A 14,953-nucleotide genomic window follows, 5' to 3' on the forward strand; every position below is an offset into this window, starting at 1 on the left:
TGAGGAAAGGAAATGTTTAGCATCATTAAAAATTGTGCCTAAGGAAAACGTAGCACATATAGTGACAATGGTTAATGTAGTGCTTTCAACAATTGAATTGGCATCCATGTTAGAAACAAATCAGTTAATGTACAGTGCACCTGCAATAGTCAGTAAGGAACTAGGTATTAAAATCAAAGCACCCAGTCAAAAGGCAGAAAAAACATCAAAGCCAAAGTGGAAAATTCGACTGGAACAAAAATTAAAAAACCCAGAGCATATGATAGCAGATGCATGAACAACAGCTAAAAAACAGAAGATGCAGGCTTGATACAAGAAAAATTGAAAAAGTACTTGAAACTATAAAACAATAAATAACAGCAACAGCCAGAAAAATTGAAAGATATGATAGAAGAATCATCCAGTACAAGCAAAATTAGCAATTTTGGTCAGATCAAAGGCGTTTCTCCCAAAGCCTTAGTGCAAATGACAATTCCAAAAGTGAAAAACCAGAAAAGCAAGCCACAGTTGAATACTGGAAAAAACTGTGGGAAAATGCAAAGGATTAAAATAAGGAAGCAAGGTGGATACAAGACTTTGAGAAAAGTGTTGGCAAGAAGCAAATGCAAGTATTAGAAATAATAACTGAGATGGTCAAAAATTGAGTAAAAAAGGTAAAGAACTGGACATCACTGGGAAATGACCAATTATATGGTTTCTAGCTCAAATATCTGACCAGTTTGCACACAATATTGGCCATGCAACTGAATGAAATGCTACAAAATGGTCAAACTGATGAATGGTTGACAACTAGAAAAACATACTAGATTCAGAAAGATGCAACTAAAGGAACAAGGCCTGGAAATTACAGGCCAATAACATGCTTGCCAACAACCTTCAAATTACTCACTGGAATAATTGCAGAGAACATAATGGATTATTTGGAAACAAATAACATCTTGCCAGAAGAACAAATAGGCAACAAAATAAGAAGCAAAGGCACAAAAGATCAGCTCCTTATTGACAAAATGATACTAGAAAACTGTAAGAAGGAGAAAAACAAACTTGAATATGGTCTGGATTTATTAAAAAAGGACTTTGACTCACTGCCATACAGTTGGATCATCAAATGCTTAGAAACAACTGGCACCAATAAAATATTACACCATTCACTGAAAAAGTGATGAAACAAAGAAGAACTGACTTGGTAGTAGGTAATGAGAACTATGGAATGGTTAACATCAAGAGAGGAATTTTTCAGGAGGACTCACTTTCCCCCCTCCTCTTTATCATCGCAATGATCCCACTATCAGCTAAAAAAAACCATACTTACTGTATACAGATGACTTGAAACTGTATGGAAAGTCAGAACAGAAATCCAATCACTGACCAATAAAGTCCAAATATTCAGTACAGATATATTGATGCAGTTTGGCATGGGAAAATGTGCCACTGTAAAAGGGGTAAAATCACTATATGTGACAGAACTGAAATGGCCAATTAATTAAATGTAATCAAAATGAAACCTACAAATACCTGGGCTTCCTGCAGATGAGTAACATCAGACATGGAGAAGTGAAAACTATCATCAGAAGTGTGTACACTAACAGTCAAGAAAATTTTGAAATCTAAATTTTAAATGGTGGAAACACTATCAAGGCCATGAATACCTAGGCAATACCAATCATAAGATACACGGCTGGACACAAGCTCATTTGGACATTCTGGATTGAAGAACTAGAAAACTAATGACAATGCAGTACAGTTTACATCCATGTGGTGACATTGACAGACTTTACCTGCCTCAAAAATCAGGTGGCAGAGGACTATTACAAGTAAAGCAAACAGTTGAAGAAGAAAAGCATGAACCGGTGGATTATTTGAAAGAAAATCAAGAGTATTTATTAACTGGAGTAAAGAACAAAAATCTACTGAAGACCCAACAGACAACACAAGAATACAGAAAAAATGTGATAAAATCAAGAATGGAGAGTTGGCAAGCATTACATGGCCAATTACTGGAAAAAATAAAAGACAAAGTGGACAGTGAAAAAATTGGTTATGGTTAACCACTGGTACTTTAAAAAAAGAGACATAATCACTGATCCTGGCTACACAAGAACAGGCAATTCGCACAAATACCATAAAGGCCAAAATTGATAAATCCTCAAATTATGCTAAATGCAAGGAAGCTGATGAAACTCTAGACCATGTGCTCAGCTGCTGCAAGAAAATCCTGCAGACTGACTACAAATCATGACACAACTCTGTTGCACAAATGATCAATTGGAATTTATGCAAAAACTGTAACATCTATACTGCTACAAAGTGGTGGGAAAACAAGCCTGAAAAAGTCAGGGAAGATCAATTAGACAAGATCTCGTGGGATTTTTGCATACAGACGGATAAAAGGTACTGATATATAATACACCAGACATTACACCGGTTGAGAAAAACAATGTGATTATGATCAACATCGCAATACCAGGGGATAGCAAGGTTGATGAAACACGAAAAAAATGCAAAATACCAGGACTTAAAAAACGAAATTCAACTATTATGGCACAGATCAGCAGTGGTAATTCCAGTGGTGATTGGAACACTGGGTGCTATCCCAAAAGCACAGGAATTACATTCCAAACAGCTCAAAAATCAACAAAATCACCATAACTCAAATGCAGAAAGCCATACTGCTCAATTCCACAGATACTTCGAAAACATATTATGACGTCCTAAGGTCCTTGGTTGGGCTTGACTAGTAATTAATGCCAAATCCAGCCAAACAACTGGCTGCTGTGATACGATTGTAAATAATGATAATGATGTTGATGATTTATTTATTTATTTGATTCAAATTCTATGCCAGCCAAACCCAATGGGATGGGATTGCATCTATAGGCAAAATGAAACCATGGTCAATACTTCTACCAGACTTTGCGCTTCATTTCTCCTGGACAAATACAGTGTGCTTCAGAGTTTGAGAAACACTGTGTTGGAGAGAGATTGTCCAAGCCAGGGGAAGGTGTCAAATGGGGAACTAACCTAGAATACCTACATGGCCCAAGAGGACAAAGTCTGACCCCCCCTCCCCTTTTGAATGCCATTGAACCTTACCTAGTCTCACCCAGATAAAAACTAGAACTCTGAGAAGATTCCTTAAAAGCCTGTGTAATTCTAATACGTTTGAGCAATAAAACAACTAATTGAACTCTTCACATGTGAGTCTGGTTGTCCGTGCCTGACATGCTATAATGTATTACTTAAAATTCAATAATTTACTTATAAAAATGGTCTATTTAAATATTACTTGCAGAAACATAAAACCAGTATAACCACTAGTCATATTAATGGGCCATATGAAGGGGGCTTATATAATACTTTTCATCCTAGGAGTCACAATACTATAATGTTTAAGAATCATTCTTCTAATAGCTTCTTAATCTAGTTGCTTTGGTAGAATTTCCTATATTTTTTATTTCTTTTTTTATTGGAGTAATTTATAAATGCTGTCAAATAGAATTATTCTACATAAATCACAACCTTTCTGCACTACATTGGGAAAGATATAAGCAGAAAAAGTACACATTGTCTTCTCTTATAATGCAGCATTAGTTTTACTTCTGGTCAAAATATTTGAAGAACATATGAAAAATGTCCATATTTCCTATGGCATATAAATTGAGGCAACATACAAATAAGATTGTTTATTGTTGATAAACTTGTTACAGCAAGACACTGAAAGCTATTCTACATCTTTCATTAGAGCAGTGGCATTTAGAAGCATGAGAATATGATTTATGTCTTCTGTATCATTTAGTAATCCAGAGATGACATTATAACTCAATAATTGCAATTTTTGGATATTTACAAAGGAACCCCACCTAAACTACATTGCAATTTAGTTCAAGACTAGCTAATAAGAGCATAAGAACATAAGAAGAGCCATGTTGAAACAGGCCAAAGCCCATCGAGTCCAGCATTCTGTGTCACACAGTGGCCCACCAATTGTTCATGGGAATCTTGAGCAGAAAGAGAAGACAAGACCCTCCCTTTCCCCTGACCCCCAACAAATGGTACTCATGGGAATCCTGCCTGCCTCAACCAACATAGAGGCCGCACATGGACATCCGTTTCAATACCCACCGATACACTTGGCATCCATGAATCTGTCTAATCCTGCCTTGAAGCTATCAAGGCTGACAGCTGTCACGACCTCTTCTGGAAGTGAATTCCATAAACCAATGACCCTCTGGGTGAAGAAATATTTCTTACCCATATCTGATTTGGTATTTTCTTTTTTTTCTTTTTTTTTAAAGAAGAATCCAGTTAATTTGCAATGTGTGCAGGGAAGTTCATCAAAAATGGCTAGAAAATTTAAAAAATGGATAAACATTTTTTTTAAAATTTAAAAAAAGAAATGAATCAGCTGGCTTTGACAAGAGAAAGGTTGAACAAAAATATGAAAGCATCAAGTACCTGAAATCTGTCACTCAAAAAAAGTTAATCTATTTTCTGTAACTCCAGATTTAAACTGAACATCAGGGAAAAAAACCCCTCCCTTAAGGACAATTCAGTAAGGTAAGCTTTGTGTCTTTAAGTACATTCAACAGGGTATGGATCGCTACCAATTAAGAATACTTTAATTTTTACATATAATAATTGTATGCCTTATGCATCCCAAACTGCTCTTTTGATTCTTTCAATTCTAAGCTTTAATACCCATCCAATAAAAAAGTTAGGAAAAAAGCAAAGGTGTCCAATCAATAGCATCTTAATAAACATGGACACTAACATCCAAATGGCTGCTCATAGATATATCAGGTGAGAATTTCAATGTTAGTGTTGCCAGAGTAGAAGCAGTGAGGTTTTTCTAGAGGAAAGAACAAAAATATGTCAATTATAGGTGCCCAGATTTATTTTGCTTCTTACAAAAGAGGATTACAAAGAAAAGGGTTATCTACACATCTGAACATCCTGAATGCTTCTGAGAGACTTTGAGAGCTTTACATACATCTAGAGTATGCCTTCCCTCCTGGGTCAACATGATGGACAAACTCCAAAATCTAAGCTGTAATCACCTCTTTGCAATAGTAAGCTGTAGCCCTTCCCTAACAGCATTATTCAGAAAACAAGAAACATGACATCTGATCAATAATTTTTACCTTTTCACTTATGACAAAGAAACAAAAAGTTCTAAGTGAATTCATAGCTGTTTAATGAGTTTCCATTTAGGTGCTTTAGACGTCTGTAAAAGTCCAGTCTCACCTACTTGTGCCTTAAATATGTGCTGTTCAGTCTTCAGTCATGAAGGTTCAGCCATTCGGTATCCAGATGGAAGAAAGGACCTTGGCCAAATATCTTGCAACTGGCAGCTGCTTCATTCCTGTTGATATGAGTCTTTGCAGTTATATTGTCACCAATATCAGCATATGCTTGCCCCTCAGCCCAAACAGGAAAGCCAGTAGTTGTTATCAGTTTACACTATGGGAATCTGAGGTAGGTGCCCTGTTTCGTGCCAGTAAGCCCTCCCAATATACAGTATATTCCTCAGCTTCTGATGCTCAGCTTTTACTCTATTATTTCTTCCCCTTAAGGGAATTGTTCTTCTCAAAAACTGTTGATGTCCATCATGTCAGAGAAGGCTTTCACTTAGAGAAGACTCTGATGAGTAGCACTTGTAGCACTGAAAGGCAATGCTCCATTTAGGTGATGATTCTTTGGTCTTGATTCCCTGCCAATGAGGGCAAGAAAATGAGGTCTAAAATACAGGATGTGAGAACTGTTCTAATTGCAGAGCTATCATCTTCAAGGAAAATGTGGAATCTGCTATATTTTATCGAAACGCCATGAGATTCCCAATATCCAAGATGTGAAATTAAGATGGACAGCAATTTTGTAACTATCTTGGAAGCTGAGGAAAACTCAAAGGGTGAGGATGTGCACTGAAATGTATTTGATATATAAACCAGAGAAACTTGCAATATCTTCAAAGGGTGGAACTATATATTTAGGCCTGTATGATCTCACCAAAATGATAAAGTCTCCTTTCAATACAGCACATTCGAATGATCTGGACATTTCCATATAAACTGATGTGACTTTACATGCTTCTTGAGGCCTTTAGAATCTAATATGACTCTTCCATTCCATTTTCTCTAAAACAAAAATTGAATATATGCCTGAGATCCTCTTGTTTGAAGGAAGTGCTGCTTAACAGATGAATGGTACTTTTATTTCTTTTAAAATTTTAAAGAGAGGAAAAACATTTGGAATTTTGGAAAACAGTTTTAAAGCACAGCTCTCCTTGACAGTGTAGGAGCTCAGTGATCTAACAAAAACACCTCACTGGATACTACACACTACTAGAATCTTTCCTACTATTACTTGTAGGGTGTCATGCTAAGTTCTATCATTTAGCTTACCTTGAGGAAGCAGGCCTTGGGGTTGGTTTTTATTCTTGCTGCTCATTTTATCTTTTATTATTTGAATTGTTTAACCCAGTAGTTTTTATACGTTTCATTACATTTTCATATGAAAGGAAAATAATTATTGGGTATAAGCATAAAAAATATCTAATCTGAAGAGAAAGGGTAAACATTTCTGCCACCATGTTCACTATTTCTGCTTCTTAGCTCAGGTGTAATGGAGTAAAAATAATTCTATTCATTTTTTGGATCTCTTTATCTTATATTTCAACATGCATGTCATGAAGAAGCACCAAAGACACTATGCCCCATTAAGAATAATTAATTTGGTAGTTTTACATCATTAGCCCTCATAGCTTTCACAGCAGCTTATATGATATCACCACATAGGGAACTTGATCAAAAAGTCTGGTACTATGTAGGAAGAGAACCCAATCGTGAATATCTCCTCTGCTGTAAGAAAGCAGTTCCTTCTCTGAAAAGAAAAATGTATTACAGTTGTTGACTTAATGACTAAGTCTGAATCTTACAGGATTTAAGGACAAACGCTTCCTGCCATCAGAATTCATTATGGCCTCATTATTATCTTTCAAACCCATGGCACCAGAACCCATCACAGCTACCACAACTACTAGACAATTGATCTATAGCTATTAGGATATGGATACCTATGGGGTTTCTTAGCTTGGAGGAGGGTAATTTGATCAAGAGAGGCTTACTCTACTGACTATAGAAAAGATGAGGACCTAAGGAATTGATTTCTGAAGAACTGTGCTTCTCCAACTGCACCTTGTAAGTGTCTTTTCACCATTCAAATAATGTACAAATAATTATTGAACACTGGAAATTCTCACAGAGAATTCTTTTATGGGAAACAAAATTTTACTGGAAGCTGAAATTGCATCTCAGATGACTCTGCATCTTCCAAAAGAAAAATCATCATTTTTCACTCTTCTATCTTTTGGAAATATAAGAATTTGGGTAGAAAACCAAAAGGAACCTTAAAAAGAAACCAGGGTTAACTATGGTAAACTACTGGATCAGTTATACAACAATTTTGCTGTTAGAGCCTCCTTGTATCTGCAAGTTGAATTGTGAACAGCTAAGGCTTAGTGTTTTTTAATCTTCTTTCCTTATCAGTACTTTCATGGTAAGTCTCAAGGCCCTGAGTGAAGGATCCCTTATCTCAAATCAAAAAGGGCAGAGCTACCACTCAAAAATGTTTCCTAAACAAATCCTCTCTTTCAAACCTTATCTATTTCCAAATACAATTCAGTCAGAATGAGTATTGTATGTTTGTTTGTCAGTATCCAGACTAAGTACATTTATCACTAACTCAGGAGAACCATAGTAACTGGTCACTTTGCCACCCAGACCTTCTTCTGCATCACAGCAAATAGCAGTGACTCTTTATTAAATGAACAATCAAAGCACATGGGTTTTGTTTCCTTCTTCCTTGCCCTGACTCGGGACATATTTCCAATCCTAGCCCTGTGATTAGAAATTCCTGTTTGAATGCCTAAAATATACGCAGAAATACATACAGTATTTTGATTTCCTCCTTGGAATGTCTATTATACTATTGTAAATTTAAGCCCCAATTCATCCCTCATATATTAAACTGAATTGTTCTTATCAAAAAGATATCACATTTTCTGGACTATAAGATGCACTGGACTATAAGATGCACCTAAATTTATAGGAGGAAAACAATAAAAAAATAGATTTTGGCCTTTGCGCATCATGTTATTGCCCTCCCCGGCTCCCAGAAGCACTCCGCAGTGCTCTGTGTAGCCTATTTTTGGCAAAAATGCCCCCCACTTTTTTTGCCAAAAATGGCCTCATGTTTGGTCTATAGAGTGCTTCTGGGGGCCTGGGAGAGCGAAAACGCGCTGAGGGCTTGGAAGCCCCCAAACATCCTTATTTGGTCTATAACAGGCACCTAAATTTTCACCCACTTTTTGGAGTGGGGTGGGGTGGAGAAGGTGCATCTTATATACTCTGAAAAATACAGTATTTTAAAGAGAGAAAATGATATACTTAGGAAATGTTTATAGGTACATTTTTAAACAATTAAGATATTTTTAATATCTTTAATAGGTAGGTAGGCAGGTAGGTAGGTAGGTAGATATAGATATTTACGTATTTCTAACTATTATGCTGGGGATACTTTGCCTATTAAAACAGAAGTCAATCTTATTACAACATTATTATCACCAAGATTCATCATTTATTTTTACAAAATCAGTTATATAACTAGCAATGGAACACTTGCTACCATATTTTGAACTGTGATCTAAAATTAAAAAACATCTAATTACATTTTGTTCTAATACCACACTGCAAAACAATTCTTTTATAGATTACTTTCTTCTACATTAGAAATTGATAATTATATTTTCTGCAAGCACCTGAGGAATCCACTGCTATATGTAATAAATCAGAAAAAGCTCAATACATTTGTAATAGAAAGGCAATATCGCTGGTTTTCAGGAACAAGTTTTACACTGTAATATATCTTTTGTTCATCTTTCCCTTGCCCTAAACAAAAATTATAGTTTGTTGTTCCCAGACAAATTAAATCAGAAGGCAGAGTTTGTTGTTTGTTTATTGATCCTGATTTTTTGGACAACCGAGCAGAATCCCAGACGTAACAGAACACTATCATTTCTTAATTTTTTAATTCTAATAATTAGAACAAAACCAAAATGAGAAGACTATGGGTATCCTAATGCACAACTAGCTAATGTTAGTTCAAATTTATTGTTCTATTATTTGATTCATATTTTTCAGATGAAATGATAAATCTGCTTTGTTTAAATTGAAATTATATAATTTAGATTAATATTTTATTAACTGATTCAGGCATTTTATAAATAGTTTTCAATTTGATAACAGTATATTTTAATATAACCTATGGCAAAAGATTAATGATTCTTTCTCTTCTGATGTTATTATATTCTCACACATATTTTTTGTCAATGGATGTTTCAAACCAACATTGAGGTTAGATTGGTAAGCCACTTTAATCAACTCATGTTGAATCATATAAAAGCCTGTAGATGTATGTACAGGTAGTCTTTACAACTGGACTCGCTGGAAATTCAGGCTGGAAATTCCATTGTTACCCAATGTGGTTCTGAACAACATATGATCACAATGTTTAGTGGTGGCAATTCTGGCAGTGTTGGTTGCTGTGTAACCCCAGGACTGTATAGCTTATTAAACAAGGAACTCACTTGACCATGACATAAGAAGAGATGTGTGACAGCAAGCAAGCTGGCAAATGAGAACTACAGGTGCCACCGGCAGCCAGGAGTTGTGGGCAGGCACTATGAAACGTGAGCAGGTAGAACCTACATAATACAAATAGGCAGCGAACAAAAGGAGAGAATGGGAATAACTTGCGACCCTCCTGCCAATTTCCCCATTGATTTTAAGGGAATATGACCATAGAAACCTGAACCTGTTTTAAGTACAAATCAATTGTTTGTATTGCAGTCAAATGACTGCAGGGACCCTGGGAAGGCTGCAAGTTCAAGAAAAATTGAAAGTCTACCCTTGTTCCTTATAATTTTAAATGGTCACTGAATGAGTGGTCATAAAATGAGGAATGAATATATAGAGGGGGGGGAGAGAATGGATACTGTAACCTAGAGGTTAACTTTTGGCCCTACAAGGCCAAGGTTGCAAGTTCAAGTCCCAGTGAAGGTGTGGCTAGCTGATGAGGTCAAAATAAGGCTGAAATAGATCTATCCTATATATATCGTTCACTTTTAGTGCAAGAAAAAAAAGTCCTATCTTTGTTCTTATATTTTGTTTTTAACTATGATATGATATAATTAACTGAGGCTTTCTTTCCTCACAATATTTAAATGTTTTTAAGTTTCTCAAGACTATGAAAATAACTGATATTATGGTAGATCTAGGATCTGTATTTATTATGCTTTAATCTTAATGAAAGTAAGATATACCTTTCTGTGTTCTTCATATTCCAGTTTGCTTAAAAGTAAAGCTTTTTCAAGGTCTGCTTCAAACATTTCAGAAGTCAGCTGAAAAAACAAGGCAGAAAAGCAGAGCTGGGACAAATATTTATTTAAGTATACATACCCTTTAATTTAATGATTTCACTGTTTTACTGTCCCTTTCTGTATCCTTAAATGAAATTAAGATCAGGATAAAAATGATAAAATCTTGCTCCTATGAAATAAATGTACGTAGCAGCAAGTGTATAAATACCATTTATGCTGGGTCTACAAAATATGTTTTTCAGCATTTATGTTTTGTAAGATTTTGTAGAGAATAGTAAAGACAATTGTGTTACGGCTACTGATGTTGAGCCATTCTAAATTCAAAAATATATTAATATAAATTGTGAATTAAGGAAGACTTTGCTTTAACTCAGGGTTGTCTAAAGTAGCATAGCTGAATGTCAAAAGGAGATCAGTAAATGGGGAACAACAAGAACAGATTGAACTTGGAAGAGTGTAGCGATTTACGATAAAAATTCACCAATCTCCAACCAAATATCAGTGTCCATTTTGATGGTCATCAGAGACATCCCTCCCATTAATGATATCAAGTTACAAGTCTTAAAAGGTATGTTAAATCCTGTATTTTTCATATTTCAAATATTATTTATTTTTATAAAGATTATTAGCTATAATACTGTAGTTGCTATTGTTATTCAAAAAGTATTTTTTTAATATAATGTATGTTTGGGGATTGATAAACAACCTTAAACTTAATAAAGAGGCTGATGAACTGAAAGATTTGGGGATCCCTACTGCACACGATTGCAGTCAATTGCATACAAATTCTATACATGAGTACCCAGAATTATATTCACAGGAATATATATAATATATTCAGGTATATCCAAACCATAGGCTGCAGTTGTATATCTACTTTTTGCCAGAAGATCTAAACAGCGCAAGTAAGAACCAATGAGTTATAGTTATTATGATGCTAGGTTGGCAAAGACAAGCCATAATTTCAAGTTCAGTCACATAACCACACAAGGTGACTTTGGGGTAGTCATTCTCTCCCTTGAGGCCAACCTGCTTAAAGTTGTAGCTATGGCAAAACGAGGAAGGGATACTAGAATTTTGCAGTAATATATGTTGCAAAATAAAATACTGAAGTACCTGCTCATCTCTTTGCCTCCACTGTTGCCAGTCCTCTTCCTGGGAGTCTTTCCTCCCTGTGTGGTTGAAAGCTTGTTCTTGCAAAGAGAAGCTGGCTCCATGGGAGGCTTTTGGAGGAAGTTTTTTAAAAGCAAGATTTCTGAGCTAAAAAGAAAATGAGAAGAATAAACCATTTTCACATATGAAAGAATGACTCACTGAAACTATTTTCACAGTTTAACTGTATGGTGATTTAGGTTCCCACCCCCCACCCCCCAATTTAACCCACACTTAACCTCATTTGCTTCACTCTGCTGCTGCTCCTTCTTTTTCCTCCTCTTTTCCTTTTTCTTTTCATTTATAGTCTTGTTGCCTGCAGTTTGTGTCTTTCCACCACTCTGATTACTTCTTCCCTTTCCAGATTCTGAATCAGAGCCACTGCCACTATCAACTTGCAAAAGAGCAAATCTAGATGCAGTTGTAGGGACTGAACTAATTACAGCAGAAGCCATTTTAGTGCTGCAAGTGTCAGAAAACAGATTTCCAAATCACGGTATTTCCTGGAACAAGAAGAATTTAATAGTAAATTATAGACTCCTTATGGTTCAGCATAAATAAAATGACAATCTATTTTGACCAGGCACAGAAAATTAGCATGATCAAAACTCTAAAAGTACATTTCAACCTTAAATTGGGTAACATAAAGGAAAATAATTAATAGATTTTCAATGTTATATTAGCTAGTACAATTGTATTCTGGAAGGTTTTAAATCAGTGTTTTTCAAACTTGGCAACTGTTAGACATGGGAACTTCAACTCCTAAAATTTTCAGAATGCTGACTGAGGAATTCTAGGAGATGAAGTCCACATATTTTAGTTAAGTATGAAACAAAACTTCTTTTGCTAAGGCAACTGTAAATATTTTGATAATTAATATTATTTCCCCCAAAAAAACAATTCTAGGAAGCTTGCCTAAATGGTAGGAATTTTTCACAGAAAAAATGCACAAAATTGAAATAAAAATACTTACAAGGGAAAATGAAACCTCAAAATAATTATTGGGAAATATAAAGCAAAGACTCATGAGGTGATGGTTATTTCCTGACTTTTATTTATTTGTTAAATTACCCTCCCCTCATGACATAATATTCAACATTCTCTTAAAATATTAAGCCCTAATGAAAACATAGCAAAGCTGCTTCTCCAAACTTGCCACTCATTTAGAGGATGAACAATTACTGTGAGAGTAGCTGCTGTCACTTTATTCTTAGTGAGAACTATAAGAGTCTTTGTGGATTGTTTCCAGTGACTTGCATAAAAATACATAATTATTTTAATTGAGAGTTATCTGGAAATATCTTGGTGCTTTAATGATTCAATTAGAAAGATATAATTATCTTTATATAGAAAACAGAAATATGTGTAATAAAAATACAGCTTATACTAAATTTTGCAGTATCCGAATCTGAGAGAAGCTCCATATTGTTTGATAAAAATATAAATAAGACATATGCTTTCTTTTCTTTCTGGTGAAAACAAGTTAACAGATTATTTCTGTATCCTTGATCTTCAACTGAGAATAAATGTTATAGCCTGGATGATATTCCTCTATTATTCCAAATACAGTACTATATTTCAGATGCTGCCATTTAACAAGTTTATATTTATGTCTCAAACCAAGTGTTAATTTTTTGTCTCCAGGAATGTCCACAAAACTTTGTCTATTTTTTAATTAAAAATGACTATTATTCATTTAATACATTTATTAAAAGAAAAAAACTTTGTCTATGGTATTTATATTTGTCAAAAAAATACCAATAATTTACATAAATAACATAAAAAGAGCATTAAACATACATATCTACATATTTTAACACCCCGCATGGACTGAACTGGAAAAAGTCTTCCAAAAATTTCGCAAAATGAAATAATAGTAATTTATTTTATTATTCAAATAGTTCACCAAAGCTGAAATCCTTTTTTAAAAGTCAGTTAAAACAGTGTGTTACTTAATTAGTAGGAAGCATCCAAATAAAACAATCGTTTGTTACTGCATATGAAAGAAAGCATTGTCTTCCCCAGAAACTTTGGAAGGGACATTTACTGTCTAGAGAAAGGAAGGTGGAGACAATCTAGCCCAAACTAGTGCTTGAAGTTGTGCTGTAAGAGAATAAACTCCAAGAGCTATCATCCCATTCTTGGTCAGCAGAAAATTAGACACCAGCATGAAATTGGATGCCCCATTGCCCCTGCCTCTCTGCTCCCCTTTCTTCCTTTGAGGCAATAGGTAACAAAAAAACGAATTTTTATACTCCTACCGTAGCTACTGTCCTGCAAGTAGACAAGTTTCCTAAAATGGGGGAAACGCTGCTCTAATCTCTGATAATCATAGCTGATTTTAAACCCATTTCACCCCTAGGCTGGTAACTGAAATAAAATAAAAGCTAAAGGCAACACTTTATTAAATGATTCAGCTGCTAAGTGGGGGGCAAGGACATCCTTTTCCCCCTTTCCTCAAAAATGAAGGATTGAAGAGCTCCAAACTTGAACGTTAAGAGAGAATGCCCTCAGCATTTTAACTCCCAACCCTTTCTGAAAGCTCCGTTTGTTCAAATCAACAAATTAGGCCTTTTTTCCCCCCTGGCCTGGAGCTGCTATCACCAAGCTTTAACCTCGGGGAGTTTTGCTTACAAATCAATTGTGGCTCCTTGTATTGCTTTGCCTTCCGAGAGAGCCTTTGCCCAGTTCGTGGAAAGTAAAAGGCGCCGTTTTTCCTTGTTGAAAAATCAAAATTAACGGGCTTCTTTTCCTCCAGGACCGGGTCATTAACCAATAAAGAGGGCCAGGCCAACCTACAGCCATAACCAGCGAGCCTTGGGCGTCCTGGCCACCCCCTCCCCTCCCTTTTGCGTTCCCCTTTCTCCACGCCCCCCTCCCCGGGAAGGGGGACCGCAGGCATTTCTTCGGCTCTTTTCGGGGAAGGGGGGAGTCCACACAGAAGCGGTAAAGGAGAGAAGGAAGAGCCCTCACCCGCCTTTCTGAGCCTCAAAAGCCGCTCTCGGGTGAACAGACGGCGGCGCGACGGAGGCTTCCCCTGCAGGCTTAAGCGGGCACTCGCCGGGCGTCTTTAGAAAAAACGGCTCGGAGGTTTTTTTGTGGGAGGCTCGCGGAGACGGCGGGCGGGCGGCCAACGGCGGCAGGAACTGGCGAAGGGGGCGCGCGGGGAAGCGGCAGGGCTTGTGCAGGCGGGAGCGCGCGGACGCGTCTCGCTCCGGCGCTCGTTCGCTCGCAGAGTTTTGTTTACGTCTCGGAGTCGGCCGGCTGGTGTATAATACAATACCCGAACGGGACAGCTGACGCATGCGCAAACCAAGCGCGTTTGTGACGTAGCGACACCACGAGGGGAAACACCCCCACCGCCCC

The 14,953-nt window shown here is 36.4% G+C and overlaps 1 protein-coding gene across 4 annotated transcripts in view; it reads right to left on the reverse strand.

Moving 5' to 3' along the window:
• Nucleotides 1-14,877, reverse strand: part of GKAP1 (G kinase anchoring protein 1) — a 31,585-nt gene extending 16,708 nt beyond the window's left edge. Inside the window, exons 1-4 of one of the 4 annotated variants that reach the window (XM_070742739.1) lie at nucleotides 14,561-14,877; nucleotides 11,827-12,090; nucleotides 11,552-11,695; nucleotides 10,379-10,456 (exon numbers count right to left, since the gene is read on the reverse strand). In XM_070742739.1, coding sequence (XP_070598840.1) covers nucleotides 10,379-10,456; nucleotides 11,552-11,695; nucleotides 11,827-12,042 — 438 coding nt within the window. In that variant the 5' untranslated portion in view covers nucleotides 12,043-12,090; nucleotides 14,561-14,877. Of the gene's footprint in view, nucleotides 1-10,378; nucleotides 10,457-11,551; nucleotides 11,696-11,826; nucleotides 12,091-14,221 lie in introns of all 4 variants that reach the window. The other 3 variants (XM_070742742.1, XM_070742740.1, XM_070742741.1) reach the window with 3 other exon arrangements.
• Nucleotides 14,878-14,953: the final 76 nt, after the last annotated feature.

Source organism: Erythrolamprus reginae, chromosome 2, assembly GCF_031021105.1.
Source record: "Erythrolamprus reginae isolate rEryReg1 chromosome 2, rEryReg1.hap1, whole genome shotgun sequence".
NCBI lineage: Eukaryota > Metazoa > Chordata > Lepidosauria > Squamata > Dipsadidae > Erythrolamprus > Erythrolamprus reginae.